This window comes from Tachyglossus aculeatus, chromosome 9 (genome assembly GCF_015852505.1).
Source record: "Tachyglossus aculeatus isolate mTacAcu1 chromosome 9, mTacAcu1.pri, whole genome shotgun sequence".
NCBI classification, from domain to species: domain Eukaryota; kingdom Metazoa; phylum Chordata; class Mammalia; order Monotremata; family Tachyglossidae; genus Tachyglossus; species Tachyglossus aculeatus.
This window is the reverse complement of record NC_052074.1, coordinates 23,431,099-23,456,791: the sequence shown is the minus strand read 5'-3', so window position 1 is coordinate 23,456,791 and position 25,693 is coordinate 23,431,099. Positions and strand designations below refer to the sequence as shown.

General features: G+C 54.9%; 3 protein-coding genes across 4 annotated transcripts; 1 reads left to right on the top strand and 2 right to left on the bottom strand.

Moving 5' to 3' along the window:
• Window positions 1-869: 869 nt before the first annotated feature.
• On the bottom strand, window positions 870-4,261 carry TCF23 (transcription factor 23). Its single transcript, XM_038751254.1, has 3 exons — window positions 3,983-4,261; window positions 2,745-2,987; window positions 870-1,644 (listed from the first exon to the last, which is right to left on the bottom strand). Exons 1-3 carry the CDS (start codon window positions 4,256-4,258, stop codon window positions 1,465-1,467), a joined length of 699 nt encoding a protein of 232 aa, XP_038607182.1. The 5' UTR covers window positions 4,259-4,261; the 3' UTR covers window positions 870-1,464.
• Window positions 4,262-8,876: 4,615 nt separating this feature from the next.
• On the top strand, window positions 8,877-18,802 carry PREB (prolactin regulatory element binding). Of its 2 annotated transcripts, XM_038751227.1 has the most exons (9): window positions 8,877-9,017; window positions 14,437-14,632; window positions 15,858-16,102; window positions 16,481-16,561; window positions 16,651-16,775; window positions 16,954-17,127; window positions 17,212-17,284; window positions 17,750-17,909; window positions 18,078-18,800. In XM_038751227.1, exons 1-9 carry the CDS (start codon window positions 8,877-8,879, stop codon window positions 18,170-18,172), a joined length of 1,290 nt encoding a protein of 429 aa, XP_038607155.1. In that variant the 3' UTR covers window positions 18,173-18,800. The 2 variants fall into 2 exon arrangements, with proteins under 2 accessions (XP_038607155.1, XP_038607156.1); XM_038751228.1 differs by lacking the exon at window positions 8,877-9,017 and having other exon boundaries at window positions 14,442-14,632; window positions 16,693-16,775; window positions 18,078-18,802.
• ABHD1 (abhydrolase domain containing 1) lies at window positions 18,711-25,693 on the bottom strand. The gene is made up of 9 exons (XM_038750854.1): window positions 25,337-25,693; window positions 20,801-20,961; window positions 20,381-20,563; window positions 20,125-20,170; window positions 19,823-19,935; window positions 19,560-19,733; window positions 19,351-19,399; window positions 19,053-19,218; window positions 18,711-18,967 (listed from the first exon to the last, which is right to left on the bottom strand). Exons 1-9 carry the CDS (start codon window positions 25,691-25,693, stop codon window positions 18,765-18,767), a joined length of 1,452 nt encoding a protein of 483 aa, XP_038606782.1. The 3' UTR covers window positions 18,711-18,764.

Here is a 25,693-nt window from a genome sequence, read left to right as displayed (position 1 = left end):
TGGAATTTGAGAAGGCTCCAAGCCCCACCTCCACGGTCCTGAGCTTCCTTCAGTCAGTTTCCTGTCTATGGGGCACTGGGAGAAGTCATTAGCCCATTTGTGCGGTGTTCACAACCTCCCTCTGTTTTCCACCCACGCATCCACCAGTCCCCACTCCTTTAGACAGATGTGGCCTTTTAACATTAAAAATAGAAAATTAGACTTGGATTTTTATGGTCTCAGGCGTGAGGAACATTTTGCTCTCACACCTGGATTCTTCCCCATCTCCTGGTCCAGCTGCCTTAGCAGTAGTTCTGTCCAAGCTCCCCATAGCTCCCAGGCAGCTGGCGAGGCCCAGGCAGATTTATGAGTTCAGCCTTGGCCAAAGACTCCTTCCCATGGCTCCCAGCCACATCTCAGTACCTCCTCCACCTCCCAAGCACAGCTAGACCTGTGACCTGTTCCCTCTTCCCCTCACAAGTCCAACCCGCATTCCCATCCCTTAGTTTCCAACTCTTCCTCAGCCCTCCAGGCCCCTTAACCTCTTCGTCTCTGAACCAACCCTTGTCTTTGGCCCACGCTAGCCCCACTGTTTTGGGATGAGTGTTATCCTCGTTCTAAGGCCCAAACCGCCATCCCAAAGTTTCCCTGCATCCCCAGGATCTGGATTCTGCTCTAATAATCACGGCTTTTGTTAAGCGCTTACTTTATGCCAAGCAAGTGCTAGCGGGGGATACAAGATAATCAGGTTGTCCCACGTGGGGCTCACAGTCTTCATCCCCGTTTTACAGATGAGGTAACGAGGCCCAGAGAAGTTAAATGACTTGCCCAAAGTCACACAGCTGACAAGCGGCAGAGCCGGGATTAGAACACATGACCTCTGACTCCCAACCCCCGGGCTCTTTCCACTGAGGCACACTGTTTCTCTTGCCCATCCTCCTTGGGGGTTCCAGTGGCTGCCTGGAGAACCTTTGGCCTCATATCACAGACACAAGTGTGCACAGATAAGCCTTCCCCTCGCCTATTCTTAATTCCTCAGAGCTACCATGGGGCTCCTCAGATCTTTCGGAGATGTCCACTGTGTGATCTTGACAAGTTGAAAGGCTCATAGGCCAGTTGGCTGGCCCCCCTCCTCCTCTTCCCTTGGCCCTGTTTCCCTTTCGACTTTTGGGATCGTGTTCACCGCTCTCTGAGGGTGGATTCAGGAATTAGAGAAGGTCAGTGGGCAGGGTGGAGGTTTCACACGGTCCCAATCTAGGCAACAGGACCGGACTTCCCCCAGCCCAAGAAAACATAGGTAGCTGTGCCTCACGGGCGGCCCACCATCTTTTGCAGGTTCACTGCTTCTGAAACAGCTGGGCCTGTGGACTCACAGGGCCGGGGGCATACCGTGAGGTGGGCTGGGAGGCTTGGAGTCCCAGGTGGGGCGAGGGGAGGCCAGCACAGGGGAAGAGGGTAGGGATCGTCTCTGGGATCCAATTGCCGTCATTTGCAACTAAGCGCTGGTGAGATGGTTCTAGGAGGAACGACTTCCATCAACTCCCCACAGACTTGGAGGCCGTCCTCTGGGCCCCACTGCCTCTGCCCAGAAGCAGTGACCACTGGAAGGTCAAGACCAAGGGTCCCCAGGGCTCCACCGTAGAGACGAGAGCGCATCGGCCACTTCTGCAAGACAGGGGTTTGCGATGGGTCAGCGATTCATCCCCAGAAACCTAGAGCCCAACGCCGACTTCTCTCTGCGTTCAAGAACCTCAAACTTCCCAGCCCGGCCGCCCCTGTATAATTTCCCGGCACCTCTCTTCTCCAACAATCAAGCCCCAGGATCCTGACAGTGACCCGGGCAACATTTTCCTTGCTTCCTGGGCTCGTGAAATCTGGCTCCAGGTAAGCACCTGTTCTGCCAGCGGGGCCCCGCTGAAGAGGCCACTAGACCGGCTCACGAAGCCTCCTGTCATGGGGCAGAGAGAACCTTGCTCCTTGACCCCCATGTGACTTGCCCTGCCCTGGGAAAGTACTAGGGTCAATCCCAGTTCTTCTCGCCTCGACTTCCAGTCCCTTGACCCCCCCAGTCTCTCCCCTGCTCCCACTGTTCCTCTCTGGGCAGGATTTCCACTCCCAATTCACATGGAGAAACAGGTACGTTGGGGTAAAAATCCCTATCATCATCATCATCAATCGTATTTATTGAGCGCTTACTATGTGCACAGCAATGTACTAAGCGCTTGGGAAGTACAAATTGGCAACATATAGAGACAGTCCCTACCCAACAGTGGGCTCACAGTCTAAAAGGGGGAGAAAACCCTATAGAACCCATATTTGGATAAAAACCCCAAGACGGTCCACAATTATTACACTTATTATTACACTTTAACCGAAGTAATGAAATGACTGTAGTGCAGAGTCCTGAACATTCATGTCAGTAGTGTAACTCCAGTCCTCCCTGCCTCAAAGCACCAGCCACTGAATGACTGACTGCCCCCACCGCCCCCCACCCCACCGAACTTGGGGCCCCGCATTCCTTCCATCTCTTACGGGGGCAGTTCGGGTTCAGGAAGCTCCCCGGCTTATCCACTGCGAAAGAGGGGATTGGGCTCTTTCCCCAGCAGCTGTGTCCTTGGCTCTATGTCCCCCCAGGGGAGCGGGAAGCAGCTGGCCCCAGACCAGGGGAGGGATCCTGGCAGACCCAACGATCCAGCAGGATGGGGTTCAATCAGTCATCAGTCTCCCCTCCCGTCCCCCCACTATGCCCTGCCTCGGTGCCATACCTTCATGGGATGCAGATACTGGGGTCCCCGCCGGAGCGGAGGCCCGGCCGGGTCAGGCGGCTCTTGGCGCAAGGCGTGGGTAAGGTGGGCAATGTAACTTGTGGCCAGGACCAGGATATCCAGCTTGGAGAGCTTGGTGTCGGGTGGCACCGTGGGCAGAGCCGCCTGCAGCGTCCGGAAAGCCTGGCGCAGTGTCCGTACCCGGCTCCGCTCCCGGGCTGCATTCTCGGGTCTTGGCTCGCCCTGCACGCGGGATGTAAGGCAGACGGGGGTTGACGGCAGGGCCGCCCTCGACCCCGTCTTCCCTTCCCCAAAGGGAAGAAGGATAGGGATACCTTGTGCACCCCAACCCCTAATCCAGCCCGGAAGCTGGGTCAGGGAGCAGAGGGCCAGTCTGAGAAGACACTCGAGCTTGGTCCGGGGCGGGGGTGGGTTAAGTGAGGGGAGGTGAAAATTGTGGCGCATTTCAAGGTTGAGGCTTAGTGGAAGGAGCCCGGGCTCGCGAGTCAGAGGTCAAAGGTTCCAATCCCAACTCCGCCACTTATCAGCTGGGTGCCTTTGAGCAAGTCACTTAATTTCTCTGTGCCTCAGTTACCTCACCTGTAAAATGGGGATTAAGACTGTGAGCCACAGGTGGGACAACCTGATCACCTCGTATCTACCCTTAGAACAGTGCTTGGCACACAGTAAGCGCTTAACAGATACCCTCAGTGGAAACAGCACGGGCTTTGGAGTCAGAGGTCAGGGGTTCGAATCCCTGCTCCGCCACATGTCTGCTTTGTGACCCTGGGCAAGTCACTTAACTTCTCTGAGCCTCAGTTCCCTCATCTGTAAAATGGGGATTAAGACTGTGATCCCCACGTGGGACAACCTGATCACCTTGTATCCCCCCCCCAGTGCTTAGAACAGTGCTTTGCACATAGTAAGCACTTAAATGCCATCATCATCATCTTTTTTTATTATTATTGCCCCCTCCAAGGATCCTTTCATCCCCTCTTAGGACATATCATCCCCTCCAAGGACCTGGTCGTTGCCCTAGAGCCGGAATTTTTGTACAGTTGGAGCTTCATTTTTACCCCATTCTAGATTCATCTCGATCACGAAGTCCGTTGTTAAGCACCCTGCCCTCAGTCCCGGCTTCCCTTTGGGGAATTCCTCTTCAACCCCACCATGCCTAATCCCAACTCTCCCCTTTCCTCTCTCCGTTATCCGTCCCAACAAATCCACGTTCTTCTTACCTTGCTGCCGGCCAGGCTCCCAGTTCTGGGATGCGGTGCGGTGGGGCCGGCTCGGCTCCGTCTCCAGCTGTTGCGACCGGGCTCTGCCCACAGGCTCCGCTTCACCCCGCGGGCACGATTCCTCTTGTCTGTGGCCGGTGCCAGCCGCGAGCCGTCACAGGGGCCACCCAGTCCGGCCTCCCTCCTGGCACCCAAAGCCTCCCCCCGGACGAAGCCCCACTGTTTGGATGGGGTGCTGCCCAGGGGCCAGGGAAGCTGCTCCTGTGAGGACCCCATAGCTTGGGCTGGCTGGGCTGGGGCTGGGCGGTCAGCTGGCCGCTGAGAGTCCTTATCGGAGGGAACCGGCGCCAGCCCGGCCCCCGCTCTGCTCCTCGCTCTGGGAAAACCGCCCACCCGAGCCAGCCCCCGCGTCGGCCTCCCGCCTGCCTTGCACCCAGGCCTGGGCTGGGGGAGGGCCGTGGGGGCTGATCCTGATCAGGGGCAGGCAGGATGTTGGATGGGATCTGATGACCGCTTTTGCCACCCCCTGAAGTCCCACTCCATCAAGACTCGAGTCCCATAGCTGCCCCCAACCCGAGCTCAGTGGTTGGAGAGAGAAGCTTCCAGGGGGGTCCTGTAGCCCCGATATAATCCTGGATGGTATCTTATTCCCCCACCAAGAGTCACTGCCACGCTCCCCCTCCCCTGTACCAAGCTAGTGAGCTCTTTCCTTTCATCCATTCATTCGTTCAATCGTATTTATTGGGCGCTTACTGTGCGCAGAGCACCGTACTAAGCGCTTGGGGAGTACAAGTCGGCAACATATAGAGACGGTCCCTACCCAACAACGGGCTCACTTCCCCGCAGGACACCCAGGCCTGAGAATCCCTGATACAACAGTGTAGTCCAGTGGCTAGAGCACAGAAAGATGTGGGTTCTAATCCCGACTCCACCACGTGTCTACTGTGTGACCTTGGGCAGGACATTTCACTTCTCAGAGCCTGCAGGCCTGGTCCCCCCCCCCATTCTGGTCCGCTGTGCTCCGGGACCCCCCAACTGGGTCCACCCTAGCCTGTCTTGTTCTCAAACCATGCGAAGCAGCGTGGCTCAGTGGAAAAGAGCCCGGGCTTTGGAGTCAGAGGTCATAGGTTCAAACCCCGGCTCCGCCAATTTGTCAGCCGTGTGACTTTGGGCAAGTCACTTCACTTCTCTGGGCCTCAGCTACCTCATCTGTAAAATGGGGATTAAGACTGTGAGCCCCACATGGGACACCTGATCACCTTGTTACCTCCCCAGCGCTTAGAACAGTGCTTTGCACATAGTAAGCGCTTAATAAATGCCATTATTATTATGAGAAGTCCTTCTAGACTGTAAGCTCTTGGTGGGCAGGGAATGTGTCTGCCAACTTGTTATATTTTTACATTATACCCTCCCAAGCACTTAGTACAGTGTTCGGCACACAGCAAGCGCTCAATAAATGCGATGGATTGATTGATTGATTGACTGAGACCAAATGGCACCATAAAAGAGGGATAGACTCCCTTAAGTTCCTTGTTGAACCCAGCATTCCTGGACTGGAGGTAGCCAAAAAAGCAACTGAGTCCCCTCATCCCCCTCTGAGCTCTGCCCTCGGTAATGCTGTCCCCGGGTGCAGTGGCCGCTTCTTTGCCTCAGAGAGAACTGAAGCGCCAAATCACTCCCAGATTGATCAATCAATCAATCAACCAATCAATCAATCGTGTTTATTGAGCGCTCACTATGTGCAGAGCACTGTACTAAGTGCTTGGGAAGTCCAAGTTGGCAACGTATAGAGACAGTCCCTACCCAACAATGGGCTTACAGTCTAGAAGGGGGAGACAGAGAACAAAACCAAACATTAACAAAATAAAATAGAGTAGATATGTACAAGTAAAATAAATAGAGTAATAAATGTGTACAAACATATATACAGGTGCTGTGGGGAAGGGAAGGAGGTAAGGCGGGGGGGTGGAGAGGGGGGTGAGGGGGAGAGGAGGGAGGGCATTCCAGGCCAGGAGGATGACGTGTATCCACCCCACCGTTTAGAACAGTGCTTGGCACATAGTAAGCGCTTAACAAATACTATTTTATTATTATTATTACTGTTTCCTGCCCCGCACAAAGATGGCGCAGGTAGCTTGAGGGAGGGAGATTGATGTGCCCTATTGACAGGGCCTCGCCGCTTTAATGAGTAACGTGCTCGAGTAATGTGCTTTAATGAGGACAGTGCTTGGCACATAGTAAGCCCTTAACAAATACCATTATTATTATATTATCATTATTATTATTAATGTTCTCTGCTGAACAGAAAGGGAACTGAGGCCTGGACAACACCAGGCCTCAATACCAGGGTTCTGTTCCGGCTCCACCACTTGTCTGCTGTGCAACCCTGAGCAAATCACTTAACTTATCTGTGCCTCAGTTCCCTCATCCATAAAATGGGGATTAAGGTTGGGTGCCCCATTTGGGACAGGGAGTGGTCCAACCTGTTTACCTTGTACCCACCCCAGCGCTTAATACAGTGCTTAGCACATAGTAAGTGCCTAACAAATACCTCCAAAAGAAAACAACACTACAGGGTTACCTGGAGAATACGGGACGTTCCTACTTTCATCCTAGAAGCAGCTTGGCTTTGTGAAAGGAGCCCGGACTTGGGAGTCAGAGGTCGCGAGTTCTAATCCCACTTCCGCCACTTGTCAGCTGTGTGACTTTGGGCAAGTCACTTCCCTTCTCGGGGCCTCAGTGACCTCATCTGTCAAATGGGGGTTAAGACTGTGAGCCCCAGGTGGGACAGCCTGATGACATTGTATCTCCCCCAGCTCTTGGCACAGAGTAAGCGCTTAACGAATGCCATCATCATAACTGTTATTATCACCGCTTTTCATATTCTGCTTCATCTCCCTCCTTTTCCACTTAGGGCACGTTCCCTTTAAAGGCCCTTGGGTGTTCAAATCCCGACTCCGCCAATTGTCAGCTGTGTGACTTTGGGCAAGTCATTTAACTTCTGTGCCTCAGTTCCCTCATCTGTAAAATGGGGATGAAGACTGGGAGCCCCCCGTGGGACAACCTGATCACCTTGTAACCTCCCCAGCGCTCAGAACAGTGCTTTGCACATAGTAAACGCTTAATAAATGCCATCATTATTATGATTCACTGAGGGACCGGGCTGAGGGCCGGAGGCCTTTCCGAGAAGTCTGGGGGAAACCTACCAATCAATCAATCAATCAATCAATCGTATTTATTGAGCGCTTACTGTGTGCAGAGCACCGTACTAAGCGCTTGGAAAGTCCAAGTTGGCAACATCTAGAGACGGTCCCTACCCAACAGCGGGCTCACAGTCTAGAAGGGGGAGACAGACAACAAAACCAAACATATTAACAAAATAAAATAAATAGAATAAATATGTACAAATAAAATAGAGTAATAAATCTGTACAAAGATATATACAGTCCATCAATGGTATCTACTGAGCGCTCGCTGAGGGCACAGCACTGTACTAAGCTGGATGAGTACGATATAACAGATCTCATTCCCTTTTAGACTGTGAGCCCACTGTTGGGTAGGGACTGTCTCTAGATGTTGCCAACTTGGACTTCCCAAGCGCTTAGTACAGTGCTCTGCACACAGTCAGCGCTCAATAAATACGATTGATGATGATAATAATAATAATGGTGGCATTTGTTAAGCGCTTACTATATGCAAAGCACTGTTCTAAGCGCTGGGGGGGATACAAGGTGATCAGATGTTGACGATGGTAGACATGTTCCCTGCTCCCAAGGAGCTTAGAGTCACAGCGCTTAGAACAGTGCTTGGCACATAGTAAGCGCTTAACAAATACTATTTTTTTATTATTATTACTTAGTGGAGAAGAGCCCGGGCTTTGGAGTCAGAGGTCATGGGTCCGAATCCCGGCTCCGCCACCTGTCTGCTGTGCGACCTTGGGCAAGTCACTTCACTTCTCTGAGCCTCAGTTCCCTCATCTGTAAAAGGGGGATGAAGACTGTCAGCCCCACGTGGGACAACCTGATCTCCTTGTAACCTCCCCAGCGCTTAGAACCGTGCTTGGCACCTAGTAAGCGCTTAATAAATGCCATTATTATTATTATCATATTTATTACTCTATTTATTTATTTATTTATTTATTTTACTTGTACATTTCTATCCTACTTATTTTATTTTGTTGGTATGTTTGGTTCAGTTCTCTGTCTCCCCCCTTTTAGACTGTGAGCCCACTGTTGGGTAGGGACTGTCTCTATGTGATGCCAATTTGTACTTCCCAAGCGCTTAGTACAGTGCTCTGCACATAGTAAGCGCTCAATAAATACGATTGATTGATTGATTGATTGATTATCACTATTATTTTTAGACTGTGAGCCCACTGTTGGGTAGAGACTGTCTCTATATATTGCCAACTTGGACTTCCCAAGCGCTTAGTACAGTGCTCTGTACATAGTAAGCGCTCAATAAATACTACTGATGATGAGGATGAGTTTCTTGCCCCGCACAAAGATGGCGCAGGCAGCTTGAGGGAGGGAGGGCGGGATGACCCACGTGACCTTCGCTCGGTTGGCGCTCGGCCCCCCGACTGTGCTGACGTGTTCGGCCGGCTCTGCGCCTGCGCGAGAAAGGGGGCTGCGCCGGACGGCGCCTGCGCGAGAAGGGAGCCAGCCGGGCCGCGCCTGCGCAGTGGGGGGCGCCGCCGGGTTGCGCCTGCGCAGTGGGGGCTCGCTGGGGGCGCCGCCGGGTTGCGCCTGCGCAGTGGGGGCTCGGAGGGGGCGCTGCCGGCTTGCGCCTGCGCAGTGGGGGCTCGGCAGGGGCGCTGCAGAGTTGGCGTGCGGGAGCAGGCCGGGGGCTGCGGGTCAGGGGTCAGGGGTCAGAGGTCAGGGGTCAGGAGGGGATGGGGCGGCGGCGGCGCCGACCCCCGGAGCTGTACCGGGCGCCATTCCCGCTGTACGCGCTGCAGATCGAGCCCGAGGCCGGATTCCTCATCACCGCCGGTGGGGGCGGCGCCGCCAAGACCGGCATCAAGAATGGAGTGGTGAGATCCATTGGCATTGATCCATTCATCGATCATCATCATCAATCGTATTGATTGAGCGCTGACTGTGTGCAGAGCGCTGGACTAAGCGCTTGGGAAGTCCAAGTTGGCAACATCTAGAGACGGTCCCTACCCAACAGTGGGCCCGCAGTCTAAAAGGGGGAGACGGAGAACCAAACCAAACGTACTAACAAAATAAAATAAATAGAATAGATATGTACAAATTAAATAAATAGAGTAATAAATATGTTGGTTGATTGATTGATTGATTGACTGAGCCCCCCACGGCACCATCAAAGAGGGGCCCCAAGTCCCTGGTGGAACCTGCCTGTCTCCCCCTTCCAATCAATCAGTCGTATTTATTGAGCGCTTACTGTGTGCAGAGCACTTACTAAGCGCTTGGGAAGTACAAGTTGGCAACACATAGAGACAGTCCCTACCCAACAGTGGGCTCACAGTCTAAAAGGGGGAGACAGAGAACAAAACCAAATATACTATCTATTCTTACTGTATGCAGAGCACTGTACTAAGCACTTGGGAATCAATCAATCAATCAATCAATCAGACTGTGAGCCCGCCGTTTTTTTTTTAATGGTATTTGTTAAGCGCTTACTATGTGCAAAGCACTGTTCTAAGCGCTGGGAGGGGATACAAGGTGATCAGGTTGTCCCACGGGGGGCTCGCAGTCTTCATCCCCATTTGACAGATGAGGTAACTGAGGCTCAGAGAAGTGACTTGCCCAAGGTCACACAGCAGACACGTGGCAGAGGCGGGATTCAAACCCGTGACCTCTGACTCCAAAGCCCGGGCTGTTTCCACTGAGCCAGGCTGCTTCTCTGAGCCGCTGTCGGGTGGATGTTGCCAACTTGGGCTTCCCAGGCGCTTAGGCCAGTGCTCTTGCACGCAGTAAGCGCTCAGTAAATACGATTGAATGAATGAATCATCATCATCGATCGGATTTATTGAGCACTTACTGTGTGCAGAGCACTGGACTAAGCGCTTGGGAAGTACAAGTTGGCAACATCTAGAGACGGTCCCTACCCAACAGTGGGCTCACAGTCTAAAAGGGGGAGACAGAGAACAAAACCAAACATGCTAACAAAATAAAATAAATAGAATAGATATGTACAAGTAAAATAAATAGATAGAGTAATAAATATGGGCAAACATATATACATATATACAGGTGCTGTGGGGAAGGGAAGGAGGTAAGATGGGGGGGGATGGAGAGGGGGACGAGGGGGAGAGGGAGAGGGGAATGAACCTGGCATCCCTGGGCTGGAGGCGCCCCAAGGGCCTCAAGTAATAACAATAATAATGGCATTTATTAAGCGCTTACTGTGTGCCAAGCACTGTTCTAAGCGCTGGGGCAGTTACAAGGTAATCAGGTTGCCCCACGGCTTGGCTCAGTATTCCTCCCCATTTTACAGATGAGGTCACAGAGAAGTGACTTGTCAAAGTCACACAGTTAAGTGGCGGAGACGGGATTTGAACTCATGACCTCTGACTCCAAAGCCCGGGCTCTTTCCACCGAGCCGCGCTGCTACTCCCTAGTAATAGTAGTATTTGTTAAGCGCTTACTATGTGCCAAGCCCTGTTCTAAGCGCTGGGGCGGTTACGAGGTGATCGGGTTGTCCCACGGGGGGCTCACAGTCTTCATCCCCATTTTCCAGATGAGGGAGCTGAGGTCCAGAGAAGTGACTTGCCCAAGGTCACACAGCTAAGTGGCGGAGACAGGATTTGAACCCATGACCTCCGACTCCCAAGCCCGGGCTCTTGCCACTGAGCCACGAAATGGGGGGTGACCCCGGGGGGGTGGGGGACTGTGCCCAGCCCCACTTGCTGGGATCCACCCGAGCGCTTACTATGGTGCTTGGCACAGAGTGAGCGCTTAGCAAATACCACTGTTGTTGTTCTTGTGATGATGATGATTATGGAGGGGCAGGGGTCGGGGCTCTGCAGCCGCTGCCGGCAGTACTCCGGGCCAGCGGAGGATCGGCCGTTTTGGGCCTGCCACCGTGGCTGAGGTCGAGGTGCCACTCGCGGGGAGCTGCCAATCAATCAATCATATTTATTGAGCGCTTACTGTGTGCCGAGCACTGTACTAAGCGCTTGGGAAGTACAAGTTGGCAACATATAGAGACAGTCCCTACCCAACAGTGCGCTCAAAGTCTAGAAGAGGGAGACAGAGAACAAAACCAAACATACTAACAAAATAAAATAAATAGAATAGATATGTACAAGCAAAATAGAGTAATAAATATGGACAAACATATGTACATATGTACAGGTGCTGTGGGGAAGGGAAGGAGGTAAGATGGGGGGGATGGAGAGGGGGACGAGGGGGAGAGGAAGGCCTGCAGCGCTGCGTTGGCACCCTTGCCCCCCAACCCCTACATAACAACCATTATCGGTAACAATCGTTGTGATATCTGTCGGGCGCTTACTATGTGCCAGGCACTGTTCTAAGCACTGGGGTAGAGACAAGATCATCGGGTTAGTAATAATAATAATGATGGCATTTATTAAGCGCTTACTATGTGCAGAGCACCGTTCTAAGCGCTGGGGGTGGGGGGGGGGGGATACAAGGTGATCAGGTTGTCCCACAGGGGGCTCACAGTCTTCACCCCCATTTGACAGATGAGGGAACTGAGGCCCAGAGAAGTGAAGTGACTCGCCCAAGGTCACACAGCAGACCTGTGGTGGAGTCGGGATTCGAACCCATGACCTCTGGCTCCAAAGCCTGTGCTCTTTCCACTGAGCCGCGCTGCTGGACGCAGTCCCTCTCCCGTATGGGGCTCACAGGCTTAATCCCCATTTACTTCCAAACTGTGAGCAGGGACCGTCTCTCTATGTTGCCAACTTGTACTTCCCAAGCGCTTAGTACAGTGCTCTGCACACAGTAAGCGCTCAATAAATACAACTGAATGAATGAATTGTACGGATGAAGGGACTGAGGCACAGAGAAGTTAAAGCGACTTGCCCGAGGCCACACACGCGAAAGCAGCGGGCTCGGTGGAAAGAGCCCCGGCTTGGGAGTCAGGGGTCGTGGGTTCTAATCCTGGCTCGGCCACTTACCGGCTGTGTGACTTTGGGCGAGTCACTTCACTCTTCTGTGCCTGTTTACCTCATCTGTGAAATGGGGATAAAGACTGTGAGCCTCACGTGGGGTGGGCCCGTGAGGGGCGGGGGGCTGGGGGGGACGCTCTGCCCTGTGACCTCGGACAAGTCACTTCACTTCTCCCTGCCTCAGTTCCCTCGCCTGGAAAGTGGGGATGAAAAGAACTTGTACTACCCAAGCGCTTAGTACAGTGCCCTGCACACAGTTAGCCCCTTCCTTCCTCTCCCCCTCGTCCCCCTCTCCATCCCCCCCATCTTACCTCCTTCCCTTCCCCACAGCACCTGTATATATGTATATATGTTTGTACATATTTATTACTCTATTTATTTATTTATTTTATTTGTACATATCTATTCTATTTATTTTATTTTGTTAGTATGTTTGGTTTTGTTCTCTGTCTCCCCCTTTTAGACTGTGAGCCCACTGTTGGGTAGGGACTGTCTCTATATGTTTCCAATTTGTATTTCCCAAGCGCTTAGTCCAGTGCTCTGCACATAGTAAGCGCTCAATAAATACGATTGATGATGATGATGAGTAAGCGCTCAATAAATACGACTGAATGAATGACTCCCCACAGCACCTATGTACCTATGTGTAATTTATTGTTTTATCTATTTGTATTAATGTGTGTCTCCCCCTCTAGACCGTGAGCTCGTTGTTGGGTAAGGGACCGTCTCTATATGTTTCCAACTTGTACTTCCCAAGCGCTTAGTACAGTGCCCTGCATGCAGTAAGCGCTCAATAAATACAATTGAATGAATGACTCCCCACAGCACCTATGTACCTATGTGTAATTTATTGTTTTATCTATTTGTATTAATGTCTGCCTCCCCCTCTAGACCGTGAGCTCGTTGTTGGGTAGGGACTGTCTCTATATGTTTCCAACTTGTACTTCCCAAGCGCTTAGTACAGTGCCCTGCACACAGTAAGCGCTCAATAAATACGATTGAATGAATGACTCCCCACAGCACCTATGTGTAATTTATTGTTTTATCTATTTGTATTAATGTCTGTCTCCCCCTCTAGACCGTGAGCTCGTTGTTGGGTAAGGGACCGTCTCTATATGTTTCCAACTTGTACTTCCCAGGCGCTTAGTACAGTGCCCTGCACACAGTAAGCGCTCAATAAATACGATTGAATGAATGAACAACCCGATCACCTTGTATCCCCCCTTGCACATAGTAAGCGCTTCACAAATACCGTCATTATTAAGTGGCAGAGCCGGCCCAGGTCCTTCAGACTCCCACACTCGGCCATTCGGCTCTAGCCACTTGGCCACACTGCTTTTCCGCTCCCAACATCCCATCCTGCAGCCGACTAATGCGATCCGGCCTGCCCGGGGCCGCTCACGGACCGCAGACCGGGCCGCCATGGCGGGATCATCATCATCATCATCATCATTCGTATTTATTGAGTGCTTACTATGTGCAGAGCACTGTACTAAGCGCTTGGGAAGTGCAAATTGGCAACATATAGAGACAGTCCCTACCCAACAGTGGGCTCACAGTCTAAAAGGGGGAGACCGAGAACAAAACCAAACATACTAACAAAATAAAATAAATAGAATAGATATGTACAAGTGAAATAGAGTAATGAATATGGACGAACATATATACATATATACAGGTGCTGTGGGGAAGGGGAGGAGGTAAGATGGGGGGATGGAGAGGGGGATGAGGGGGAGAGGAAGGAAGGGGCTCAGTCTGGGAAGGCCTCCTGGAGGAGGTGAGCGCTCAGCAGGGCCTTGAAGGGAGGAAGAGAGCTAGCTTGGCGGATGGGCAGAGGGAGGGCATTCCAGGCCCGGGGGAGGACGTGGGCCGGGGGTCGACGGCGGGACGGGCGAGAACGAGGTACGGTGAGGAGATTAGCGGCGGAGGAGCGGAGGGTGCGGGCTGGGCTGGAGAAGGAGAGAAGGGAGGTGAGGTAGGAGGGGGCCAGGGGATGGACAGCCTTGAAGCCGAGAGGAAGGAGTTTTTGCTTGATGTGAGGGTTAACTGGTAGCCACTGTAGATTTTTGAGGAGGGGAGTGATATGCCCAGAGCGTTTCTGGACAAAGATAATCCGGGCAGCAGGGTGAAGTATGGATTGAAGTGGAGAGAGACACGAGGATGGGAGATCAGAGAGAAGGCTAATGCAGTAGTCCAGACGGGATAGGATGAGAGCTTGAATGAGCAGGGTAGCGGTTGGGATGGAGAGGAAAGGGCGGATGCCATCGGGGCATCCCGGCGAGACGCCCCAGGGGCCGGCCCCGGGAGCGAGCGTCTCGGCGCGCCTCAACGTCCCTGCCCGCTCCTACAGCACTTCCTGCAGTTGGAAAAGATCGGCGGCGGGCTGAGTGCCTCCCTGCTGCACTCCCATGACACGGACACCCGGGCCACCATGAACATGGCACTGGCGGGGGACGTTCTGGCTGCGGGGCAGGATGCCAGCTGCCACCTCCTGCGCTTCCGATCCCAGCCGAGGCGAGAGGGCGGCCGCAAACCGGACGACAGAGGTGAGCGGGCCCCCGGGGGGAGAAAGGGATCAAGCGGGACTGTTTTGGGAATGCTCCTAGTGACTAGAGCACCCGTCTGGGAGTCAGACGGGCTCTACCACTTGCTTGCTGCCTGCTTCGGGCAGGTCGTATAACTTTTCTCGGCCTCGGTCTCCTTGTCTGTAAAACGGGAAGTACATACCCGTTCCCCCTCCCCCGTAGACTGTGAGAATCGTGTGGGACAGGGACCGTGTCCTGTATGATTATTCGGAATCAAGACAGTGCTCGGCCCGCACAGGAAACGCTTAAGTCAGAGGGACCTGGGTTCCAATTCCAGCTCCGCCCCTTGCCTGCCTCGTAACCTTAAGTCACTTCACTTCTCTGTGCCTCGGTTCCGTCACCTGTAAAATGGGGATTAAGACTGTGAGCCCCATGTGGGACTGGACCTTCCTTCCTCTCCCCCTCGTCCCTCTCTCCATCCCCCCCATCTTACCTCCTTCCCTTCCCCACAGCACCTGTATATATGTTTGTACATATTTGTTACTCTATTTACTTTACTTGCACATATCTATTCTATTTATTTTATTAGTATGTTTGGTTTTGTTCTCTGTCTCCCCCTTTTAGACTGTGAGCCCACTGTTGGGTAGGGACCGTCTCTAGATGTTGCCAACTTGAACTTCCCAAGCGCCTAGTACAGTGCTCTGCACACAGTAAGCGCTCAATAAATACGATTGATGATGATGACCTGTGTCCAACCTGATTTGCTTGCATTCATTCAGTCGTATTTATTGAGCGCTTACTGTGTGCAGAGCACTGTATGAAGCGCTTGGGAAGTACAAGTTGGCAACATATAGAGACGGTCCCTACCCAACAGTGGGCTCACAGTCTAGAAGTCCCGCTTAGTACAGCGCCGGGCGTATAACAAATACCACGATTCTTGTTATTACTGTGTGCGTGCAGGGCACTGTACTGAGGGCTGGTGGTCTAAACTGCACCCCCTCCCTCCCTTCATCCCTCTGAACCCTGCGGGGAGACTGGGACAATTTAGGAAATGGTTGTGGGAAGGGGACTAAGGGGAGCCGGGGGAGGGATGAGCCCCAGTTAGTCGTATTTATTGAGCACTTACCGTGTGCTGGGCACTGTACTAAGCGTTGGGAGAGTGCAATATAACAATAAACAGACAGATTCGCCACCCACAACGAGCTTACGGTCCAGAGGGAAGCGTGCAGTTGTATGCGTGTTGTAGGTTCCGGGGAGCGGGGCCCCCGACAGCGGAAAAAGCAGGCGGCGACGGAGCCAGCGGAGAGTGAGCCGGCCGCGCCGGAGGCCGGGGCAGAGACGCGGCAGGATGGGGTGGAGCTGAGTGTGGAGACCCTCCGGACCGTGCAGACGGACTTCAGTCCGGACCCCCTGCAGAAGACGGTGCGCTTCAACCACGATCGCTCCCTGCTCGCTACCGGCGGCTCCGACGGCTACGTGCGCGTCTGGCAGGTGTGGCTCTCCAGGACCTGGGGCGCCAGAACTGTCGGGTTCGGGGGAGAGCTTGGAAAACTTTGAGATCCAAGGGTGGAAGGAGAAAGGAGAGAATCCGGGGACCCCTCCTGGGCGAGGCCTGTCTGATCCGGGCCTAGAGAAGCAGCACAAACCCCGGCTTGCTTGCTGCCTGCTTCGGCCTCGGTCTCCTCGTCTGTAAAACGGGAAGTAAACGCCCGTTCCCCCTCCCCCGCAGACTGTGAGAACCGTGTGGGACAGGGACCGCGTCCCGCGTGATTATTCGGAATCAAGACGGTGCTCGGCCCCCACGGGAAACGCTTAAGTACCTCAGTTTCTAATAGTACCGTTCTCGTTGTTGGGGGGGTTCGGTCGAAGGTGCCCACCCTGGAGAAAGTTCTGGAGTTCGAAGCTCACAAGGGGGAGATCGAAGACCTGACCCTGGGCCCTGACGACAAGGTGAGGCGCCGCGCCCGCGGAAGTGACGGAGGCAGGGGAGAGGGGGAAGGGGCTCCCGCTAATAGCCCGTCCCGGTCCCGCCTACCCAGTTGGTGACCGTGGGCCGGGACCTCCGGGGCTGTGTGTGGCAGAAGGACCAGCTGATGACCGGGCTGTGCTGGAACGAGAACCTGCCCACCCTGCATGACACCCCTTATCGCTACCAGGCCTGCAGGTATCAGGGCCTGAGGCGGAGGACCCTCGCGGAAGGGGGTTTGGGAAGGGCTAAGGTGAGGGGGCTCGGTCGTGCCACAGGCCCGGAGGGGCGAAGGGCATCTACCGTTGGTTTCCAAGGGCCGATCGGGCCTGGGCGGGAGAGCGGGGATCTAACTCGGCCCGTCCCCGGTGCCCAGGTTCGGGTGGGTGCCGGACCAGCCCGCCGGGCTCCGGCTCTTCACGGTCCAGATCCCCCACAAGCGGCTCCGCCGGCCGCCGCCCTGCTACCTCACGGCCTGGGACGGCCGCAGCTTCCTGCCGCTGCGCACCGAGCCCTGTGGCCACGAGGTCGTCTCCTGTCTGAACGTGAGGTACGAAGGGGAGGGAGTTGGCTGGGGCCGTGTCGGGGGGAGGCCGGAGGCGTCAGGTTGCCGACCGGCCGTCTGTCGTTACAGTGAGTCGGGCACCTTCCTCGGCCTGGGCACCGTCACTGGGTCTGTTGCCATCTACATCGCCTTCTCCCTCCAGGTAATGGGGCAGGGGATGGCCGGGGGTCTGAAGGGGGTTGGAGGGAAAAGTGAACTTTTCACACCCCTGTCTCAGCGGACGTGGACTTACGGGGGCCTAGAGGAAAGAGCCCAGGCCTGGGTTTCAGGATAGCAGGGTTCTAGTCCTGGCTCCGTCCCTCGCCCGCCTTACGGCTCCGGGAAAGTCACTTGCCGTCTCGTCTCTGGGCTTAGTTTCCTCATCTGTGAAGGGGAATAACGCTTAACCTTCTCCGTTTTGAATGTGAGCCTCTCATGGGACAGGGGTTGTGTCTGATCCAGTTGTCTGGTATCTACTCCAGTGCCCGGTCCAGTGGTTGGCACTTAGTCAACAACAATAATACTAGCATCTATTAGTCACGGAGGTGGGATGGGTACGCTGGCTGTGACTTTTCTCAGCGAGTGGCGCCGCGGTATTCTTCAACGACCCCCGCCTCTCCCTCCCCAGCGCCTCTACTATATCCGGGAGTCCCACGGTATCGTCGTGACGGATGTGGCCTTCGTGCCGGAGCGGGGCCGGGGCCGGGAGCTCCTGGGGGCTCACGAGGCAGCGTTGCTGTCTGTGGCCGTGGACAGCCGCTGCCAGCTGCACCTGCTGCCCACCCGCCGTGAGTCCCAGGACAGGGAGGGGTGCCGGGGCGTGGGGGAGTCCTGGTACCCTCTCCTTGCTGCTGTTGTGCTGAGGGCCGGGGTACTTGCTGGGTGGGGGCGCGCACTGGGCCGGTCCCCTGAGGCCGTGACTCAGCCGTGTCCCGCTTTGACACCTGCCGTTCCAGGAAGCGTCCCTGTGTGGCTGCTGCTGCTGCTCTGTGCCGGGCTCGTCATCGGGGCCATCCTGCTGCTCCAGAGCGCATTCCCGGGCTTCCTCTAGCAGCGCCTCAGGAATAGGGACAGTGCACCCCTGACGCGACCAAAGCAGAGCCCCGCGGACCCGGCCTCCGGCCACTGGCTCTCGCTCCGTCCTCCGCGCTCCGTGTTGCTTTCTGCAAGCGGCTGAGGCAGCTCCGAGGCCCGGAGCCTCCCGCCCGCCCGGCCGGCCTACTGGCGCTCAAACAGCCCCTGCCCTGTGACAATGTGAAGATGACTGGAGCCCAGAGGCTGCGGCCCCCAGCCCTGTGGCAGGGAGAGACTGGAGGGGTGGGCGGGGAGGGGGAGGACAGTGGTTCAACTGCCTCCTGTGGCTCAGTGTAGGGGCAGGGGGCCTTCCCCCTAACCCCCAGCTGCTCACTGGGCAGTGAGATTAAACCAGCATGATGCCCCCAGTCCTGTGCTCTGTCCTCACTGTAGCCTGTACAGGTGCGGATAAGGAGGAGGAGGTGGTGGCAAGGAAGCCGGGCCACTGCACAAACCCAGCTCAGCCGCCCCCCACCCTGCAAGGGACCCCGAAGGGACACAAGCCGCAGCCGGGCTAAGAGGAGTTGAGTTTTAATTGAGCAGTCCGCACCCCGTGGCCCTCCCTGACCTCAGAGGGTGGCAGTGCGGGGAAGACTGAGCTCCTGCAGGGCCCCTGGATTCTCGAAGACGGCGGCAGCGAACTGGTGAAAGAGCCGGCTCATAAACCAGTCCCGGCGGGGGATCAAGCCTTCGACGAAGCCGATGTGGCCGCCGCGGGCCGTGACCAGCAGAGCGACGTGGGGCAGGTGCCTGGCGGCCTGCACCGGGACCGCTGGAGGGAAGAGAGCCCGGGTCGGCGGCCGGGAGCTGGACGGAGAACCCGCCCCGGGCCCGGTCGCCGAGGGCAGGGGACTCACCACGGGCTGGGGAGAACGGGTCATCGGCCGCACTGAGGCACAGGACGGGGACCCGGATGGCTTTCACCTTGGCCGCTGGGCTGGACGCGGAGTAGTAGGTGTCACAGTCCTTGTAGCCGAAGGCCACCGTGGTGTACCGCTCATCAAACTGGCGGATGGTCCGGGCCTGGGCGGGGGGGGCAGGCAGGGCGAGACTAAGGCGGGGAGGGAAGCCAGGTGCACTCCGGGGTTGCCAGGGGGTAAGGAAGGGGTGGAGGGAAAAGAGGCTAGCTGGGGGTGGGTTGGGGGGAGGTAGTACCTTCAGCACATAGTCCACATCCACCTTTCCCTCCATCACCTTCCTGTGACTGTAGTACATTGTGGCTGTTAGGGGAGCAGCCCTGCCCCTTCCTCCACCCCCTCCGCCGCCGCCCCCCGGCCTAAGAGAGGGGCTGGTGTCCCCCCCCCCACCGTCGCCGCCCGCCTGCCCTCCTGAAGCCTCCCCCGGGCCGGGGCCAGATTCCGTACCGTCCCACGATGCGGCAGAGCCCCGCCGTGAGGTGCTGGTTGAAGAGCAGCCCGTTGAGCGGGGTCTGGAGGGAGCGCATGGTCTCGAAAGAGTCCCAGCACACAGACAGGGTGAGAGCTGCCGTCAGCCCCGCCGACGCGCCGCGGCGGGCCAAGTAGTTCAGCACCAGGATCCTGCCGGGGAGGGGAGCGGAGGAAGGGGCCGTTCGGAGCCCCGACCGCTTCCCACCACCTGGTCCCCGAGCCAGCCCCGCGACCCTCACCCGCCCATCGAGATGCCCACGGCCAGCAGCGGAGAGTGGGGATGGCGGCGTTTCACGTGGGCCACGACCGTCTCCAGGTCCTCCGTGTTGGCGGCGCAGAAAGCCCTGTAAGTCTGGAGGCAAACGGCGACAGCGGTGGGCAGGGCGTTAAGCGGAGGCTGCGGGTTAATAATAATAATAATGATGATGATAGCATTTGTTAAGCGCTTACTATTTGCAGAGCAAAGTTCTACCCGCGGGGAGGGGATGTTGGGGGAGAACTGTGCAATAAGTGGAGGGCAGAAGCCAGGGGCGGGACTCACCAGCAGTTCCTCCCCCCGGCAGCCCCGGTTATTAAACACGACGGCCCTGCAAGAACACAGCGTTTCGCATCTGGAACAGGCAGGGTACCACCCGGCCCTTCTCCCGTGACCTGCCCGGAGCTGGAAGCCGCTACCCAGGTGACTTCTCCTTGTGGTGGGGAAGGCCCGGTCCCCCGGGGGGGTGGCCGGAGCCGCACGGGGCCTCGGAACCTGCCAGCCAACCGCTCCGGGTTCCCCCCCCGGGGCTGTGCCTCACCGGTAGCCATCCCGAGTAGCCTGGTTCACCAGGTGCAGGATGTAGGTGGCTTGGCTGCTGCCCGTGATGCCTGGGAGAAGCAACACCGTGGGCCGGGTGGCCGGGTCGGGGTAGGGGCCGTCCTCAGGTTCCCTGGCCCAGTCCAGCAGCAGCTGTCCCCCGTCGGGGGTCCGGAGCACCTCGCTGCAGGAGGGAAGGGGGACGTGGCCCCGGCGGGCTGGGAATCAGCAGCTCCCACAGTCACCCTGAGCGCCGTCTGGACCCCCCCCGGAATTCCTGGAATCGATCCCCGGGCCGTCCCGGCAGGCTCCAAAGGGAACCTCGGGTACCACCAGCCTGCCCTAGGGAAACCGTTCTCCGGCCTAGGCCTCCCCCGCTCCTCTCCACACGCTTCCCCCATCCCTTTAAGCTCCCTCTCACCTCTGGTAGGAGACGGGGGCTCGTGACTGCAACAGAGCACGGAGGACGGTCTGCAGTCGCCCCTCGAAGCACCAAGGGGTGGGGTAGAAAGTGTCTCCGGTGACAGGGCAGTGCTGCTCCAGGAAGGCCCGGAACGGTGGCCCGGCCACCAGCCGCGGCTTCTGCAATCACACGGCACAGCTGGTCTCCCGCTCACCACCTCCTTCGACCAGGGGCCAGCGGCCACGAACCACCGCGGGGTGAACGTCAGGCTGAACGGCACGCTGGCCCCCCAATTCCAGCCAGAGAGGGGATGCAGACTGGGGAGGACGCGTGGGAGTCAAGAGTACAAGGAGCATTTATTGAGCACCCACTGGGTCCCACGCAATATAGGAGCTGGACCGGGAGGCCCTTTGGGCTAGTATTTGAAAGCCTTTGGCTACAGACTGTAAGCTCGCAGGGAATGTGTCTGTTTATTGTTTATTGCGCTTGTTCCAAGCGCATAGTACAGTGCTTTGGAAACGGTAAACGCTCAGTAAATACAACCGACTGAACCCTCTCTGCTCCAGCCAAGTCCGCCCCACTTGCCACCCCGGCCTGCAGACAGCGGGTCCCTTCAGATCCCTTCTCCCTAGGAGATATTGCTTGGCTTGGTGGATAAATCCCAACCCTGGGAGTTCCAAGGACCTGGGTTCTAATTCCACCTCCACCACCTGTCTGCTGTGTGACCTCGGCCAAGTTGCCTCACTTCCCTGGGCCTCAGCTCCCTCATCCGTAAAACCGGGATTAAGGCTGTGGGACAGGGACTGTGGCCAACCCAAGCACCTTGCATTCTTTCATTCAATCGTATTTATTACGCAGTCACTGTGCGCAGAGCACTGTGGCCAACCCGATCGCCTTGCATTCTTTCATTCAATCGTATTTATTACGCACTTACTTACGAACTGAACGTTTGGGAAAGCACGCTGCGGCAATAAAGTGACAATCCCTGCTCAAAACAAGCTCACGGTCTAGAGTCGGGGAGCCAGACGGCAATACAAATAAGTAAAATTACAGATATATGCAAAAGTGCTGTGGGGTGGGGGTGGAGAGCAAAAAGAGCAAGTCATGGCGATGCAGAAGGAAGTGGGAGCTGAGGAAAAGTGGGGCTTAGTCTGGGAAGGCTTCTTGGAGGAGACGTGCCTTCAGGAAGGCTTCGAAGGCGTGGGGGAAAGAGTAATTGTCTGGCGGATTTGGGGAGGGAGGGTGTGGGCCGGCGCTTAGTCCAATGACTGGCAGAGAGTAAATGTTTAATAAATGCCACAACTCTGATTATTACCTTGATTCCCCCCAGTGCTTAGAACAGTGCTTCGCACATAGTAAGCGCTTAACAGATACTATTAATATTATCGTTACCCCCCTCCTCCTCCTCCACCTCGTGGCTCAGAGCCAGGGCTCGGGAGTCAGAGCTCATAGGTTTTAATCCCGACTCCGCCGCTTGTCAGCTGTGTGACTTTGGGTAAGTCACTTCACTTCCATCATCTGTAAAATGAGGACGAAGACTGTGAGCCCCACACAGGACAACCTGATAATAATAATAATGGCATTTATTAAGCGCTTACTATGTGCAAAGCACTGTTCTAAGCGCTGGAGAGGTTACAAGGTGATCAGGTTGCCCCATCTGGGGCTCACAGTCTTAATCCCCATTTTACAGATGAGGGAACTGAGGCACGGAGAAGTTAAGTTCATTCATTCAGTCAGTCGTATTTACTGAGCGCTTGCGTTGTGCAGAGCACTGGACAAGCGTTTGGGAAGCACAATGATAGTAATAATGGCATTTATTAAGCGCTTGCTATGTGCAAAGCACTGTTCTAAGCGCTGGAGAGGTTACAAGGTGATCAGGTGGCCCCACCTGGAGCTCAGTCTTAGGCCCCATTTTACAGATGAGGGAACTGAGGCACGGAGAAGTTAAGTTCATTCATCCATTCATTCAATCGTATTTATTGAGCGCTTACTGGGTGCAGAGCACTGGACTAAGCGCTTGGGAAGTACAATGATAATAATAATGGCATTTATTAAGCGCTTACTATGTGCAAAGCACTGTTTAAGCACTGGAGAGGTTACAAGGTGATCAGGTTGCCCCACCTGGGGCTCACAGTCTTAATCCCCATTTTACAGATGAGGTAACTGAGGCACGGAGAAGTTAATCACCTTGCATCCTCCCCGGCGCTTAGAACGGTGCTTGGCTCATAGCAAGCGCTTAACAAATAGCCATCGTTGTTCTTAGTATTCACGGCGATCCCCGCCGGATGGCAGATGGTGAGACCGAGGAAGAAGCGGGGGCCGGCTCCTCGGTCATCATCATCAATCGTATTTATTGAGCGCTTACTGTGTGCAGAGCACTGTACTAAGCGCTTGGGAAGTACAAATTGGCAACATATAGAGACAGTCCCTACCCAACAGTGGGCTCACAGTCTAAGCTCACAGTCCCTGGGGTCACCCAGGGAGGCACCTGCCTACGTGTTTGGTTTTGTTGTGTGTCTCCCCCTTCTAGACTGTGAGCCCGTTATTGGGTAGGGACCGTCTCTGGAGGTTGCCGACTTATACTTCCCAAGCGCTTAGTCCAGTGCTCTGTACCCAGTAGGTGCTCAATAAATACGACTGAATGAATGATGACGTGTATATAGCTATAATTCTATTTATTCTGACGGTGCTGACACCTATCTACATGTTTTGTTGTGTGTCTCCCCCCTCTAGACTGTGAGCCCGTTGTTGGGTAGGGACCGGCTCTATTTGTTGCCAACTTGTACTTCCCAAGTGCTTAGTCCAGTGCTCTGTACCCAGTAGGTGCTCAATAAATACGACTGAATGAATGAATAATGATACGTTTATAGCTATAATTCTACTTATTCTGACGGTGTTGGCACCTATCTCCATGTTTTGTTTTGTTGTCTGTCTCCCCCTTCTAGACTGTGAGCCCGTCGTTGGGTAGGGACCGTCTCTAGATGTTGCCAGCTTGTACTTCCCAAGCGCTTAGTCCAGTGCTCTGCACACAGTAAGCGCTCGATAAATACGATTGAATGAATGAACTTAACTTCTCCGTGCCTCAGTTACCTCATCTGTAAAATGGGGATTAAGACTGTGAGCCCCACGTGGGATAACTTGATCACCTTCACCTTCAATCCATACTTCACGCTGCTGCCCGGACTGTCTTTGTCCGCTGTTGGGTAGGGACCGTCTCTATATGTTGCCAACTTGTACTTCCCAAGCGCTTAGTACAGTGCTCTGCACACAGTAAGCGCTCAATAAATACGATTGAATGAATGAATACACTTAACTTCTCCGTGCCTTAGTTACCTCATCTGTAAAATGGGGATTAAGACTGTGAGCCCAAGATGGGGCAACCTGATCACCTTGTAACCTCTCCAGCGCTTAGAACAGTGCTTTGCACATTGCAAGTTTTTAATAAATGCCATTATTTATCATTGTACTTCTCCAAGCACTTAGTCCAGTGCTCCGCACACAGCAAGCGCTCAATAAATGACTGAATGAATGAATGAACTTAACTTCTCTGTGCCTCAGTTACCTCATCTGTAAAATGGGGATTAATCAATCAATCGTATTTATTGAGCGCTTACTGTGTGCAGAGCACTGCACTAAGCGCTTGGGAAGTCCAAGTTGGCAACATATAGAGACAGTCCCTACCCAACAGTGGGCTCACAGTCTAAAAAACAAGACTGTGACTGAATGAATGAATGAACTTAACTTCTCTGTGCCTCAGTTACCTCATCTGTAAAATGGGGATTAATTGCCCAGGGGCAACCTGATCACCTTGTAACCTCTCCAGCGCTTAGAACAGTGCTTTGCACATAGTAAGCGCTTAATAAATGCCATTATTATTATCACTGTGCTTCCCAAACGCTTGTCCAGTGCTCTGCACACAGCAAGCGCTCAATAAATACGACAATGAATGAATGAATTTAGGTTCTCCGTGCCTCAGTTCCCTCATCTGTAAAATGGGGATTAAGACTGTGAGCCCCAGGTGGGGCAACCTGATCACCCTGTAACCTCTCCAGCGATTAGGACAGTGCTTTGCACATAGTAAGCGCTTAATAAATTCGCTTAGTACAGTGCTCTGCACACAGTAAGCGCTCAATAAATTCGATTGAATGAATGAATAAATGCCATTGTTATTATCACTGTACTTCCCAAGCGCTTGTCCAGTGCTCTGCACACAGCAAGCGCTCAATAAATACGGCTGAATGAATGAATGAACTTAACTTCTCTGTGCCTCAGTTGCCTCATCTGTAAAATGGGGACTAAGACTGAGCTCCAGGTGGGGCTAACCTGATCACCTTGTAACCTCTCCAGCGCTTGGAACAGTGCTTTGCACATAGTAAGCGCTTAATAAATGCCATTGTTATTATCATTGTGCTTCCCAAGCGCCTAGTCCAGTGGTGTGCACACAGCAAGCGCTCACTAAATACGATTGAATGAATGAGTAAGCGCTCAATAAATCTGAATGAAGGGAGGAGGAGGAAGCCGAGGGAACCCCGGGGATCCCGACAGCACACCTACCTGAGGGATACATGCCCAGTAGTAGCCCAAATAGAGAACAGTAACGAGGACCAGAAGCCAGGGCAAGGGCTGGGCCCAGGGTTGGCCATCCAGGCCCACCGCGAAGGATGCCGGGAAAGCCGCCGCGAAGGATGCCGGGAAGGCCAACGCCGGCATCTTCTGCGGCTCGGGCGGGAAGCCCCGCCCCTTCCCTCTGATTGGCCCGAGGAGGCTCCGCCCCCTGGCCGCGAGCCGCAAGGACCCAGCCTGAGGGGCCGGCGGGCTGCCCCAAGAGCGCCTGACTTCTTCCGGCCTCAGGCAGGGAGGAACTCGCAGGCAACGCCGCAGACAACCTCCCGTGGGGCCTGACGCCGCCAT

Bases quoted from the DNA above. Each gene is read 5' to 3' on its own strand.
- TCF23 (XM_038751254.1), bottom strand. From the start codon at position 4,258: ATGGGGTCCTCACAGGAGCAGCTTCCCTGGCCCCTGGGCAGCACCCCA. The intron at 2,988-3,982 runs GTAAGAAGAACG...TCCCGCGTGCAG, and splicing joins GGAGCCTGGCCGGCAGCAAG to GGCGAGCCAAGACCCGAGAA. The intron at 1,645-2,744 runs GTATGGCACCGA...CCTGTCTTGCAG, and splicing joins AGTATCTGCATCCCATGAAG to AAGTGGCCGATGCGCTCTCG.
- ABHD1 (XM_038750854.1), bottom strand. From the start codon at position 25,693: ATGGCGGCGTCAGGCCCCACGGGAGGTTGTCTGCGGCGTTGCCTGCGA. The intron at 20,564-20,800 runs GTGAGAGGGAGC...TCCCTCCTGCAG, and splicing joins GCCCCCGTCTCCTACCAGAG to CGAGGTGCTCCGGACCCCCG. The intron at 19,219-19,350 runs GTACTACCTCCC...CCCCCCGCCCAG, and splicing joins ATGTGGACTATGTGCTGAAG to GCCCGGACCATCCGCCAGTT.
- PREB (XM_038751227.1), top strand. From the start codon at position 8,877: ATGGGGCGGCGGCGGCGCCGACCCCCGGAGCTGTACCGGGCGCCATTC. The intron at 14,633-15,857 runs GTGAGCGGGCCC...TGCGTGTTGTAG, and splicing joins CCGCAAACCGGACGACAGAG to GTTCCGGGGAGCGGGGCCCC. The intron at 16,562-16,650 runs GTGAGGCGCCGC...CCGCCTACCCAG, and splicing joins CCCTGGGCCCTGACGACAAG to TTGGTGACCGTGGGCCGGGA.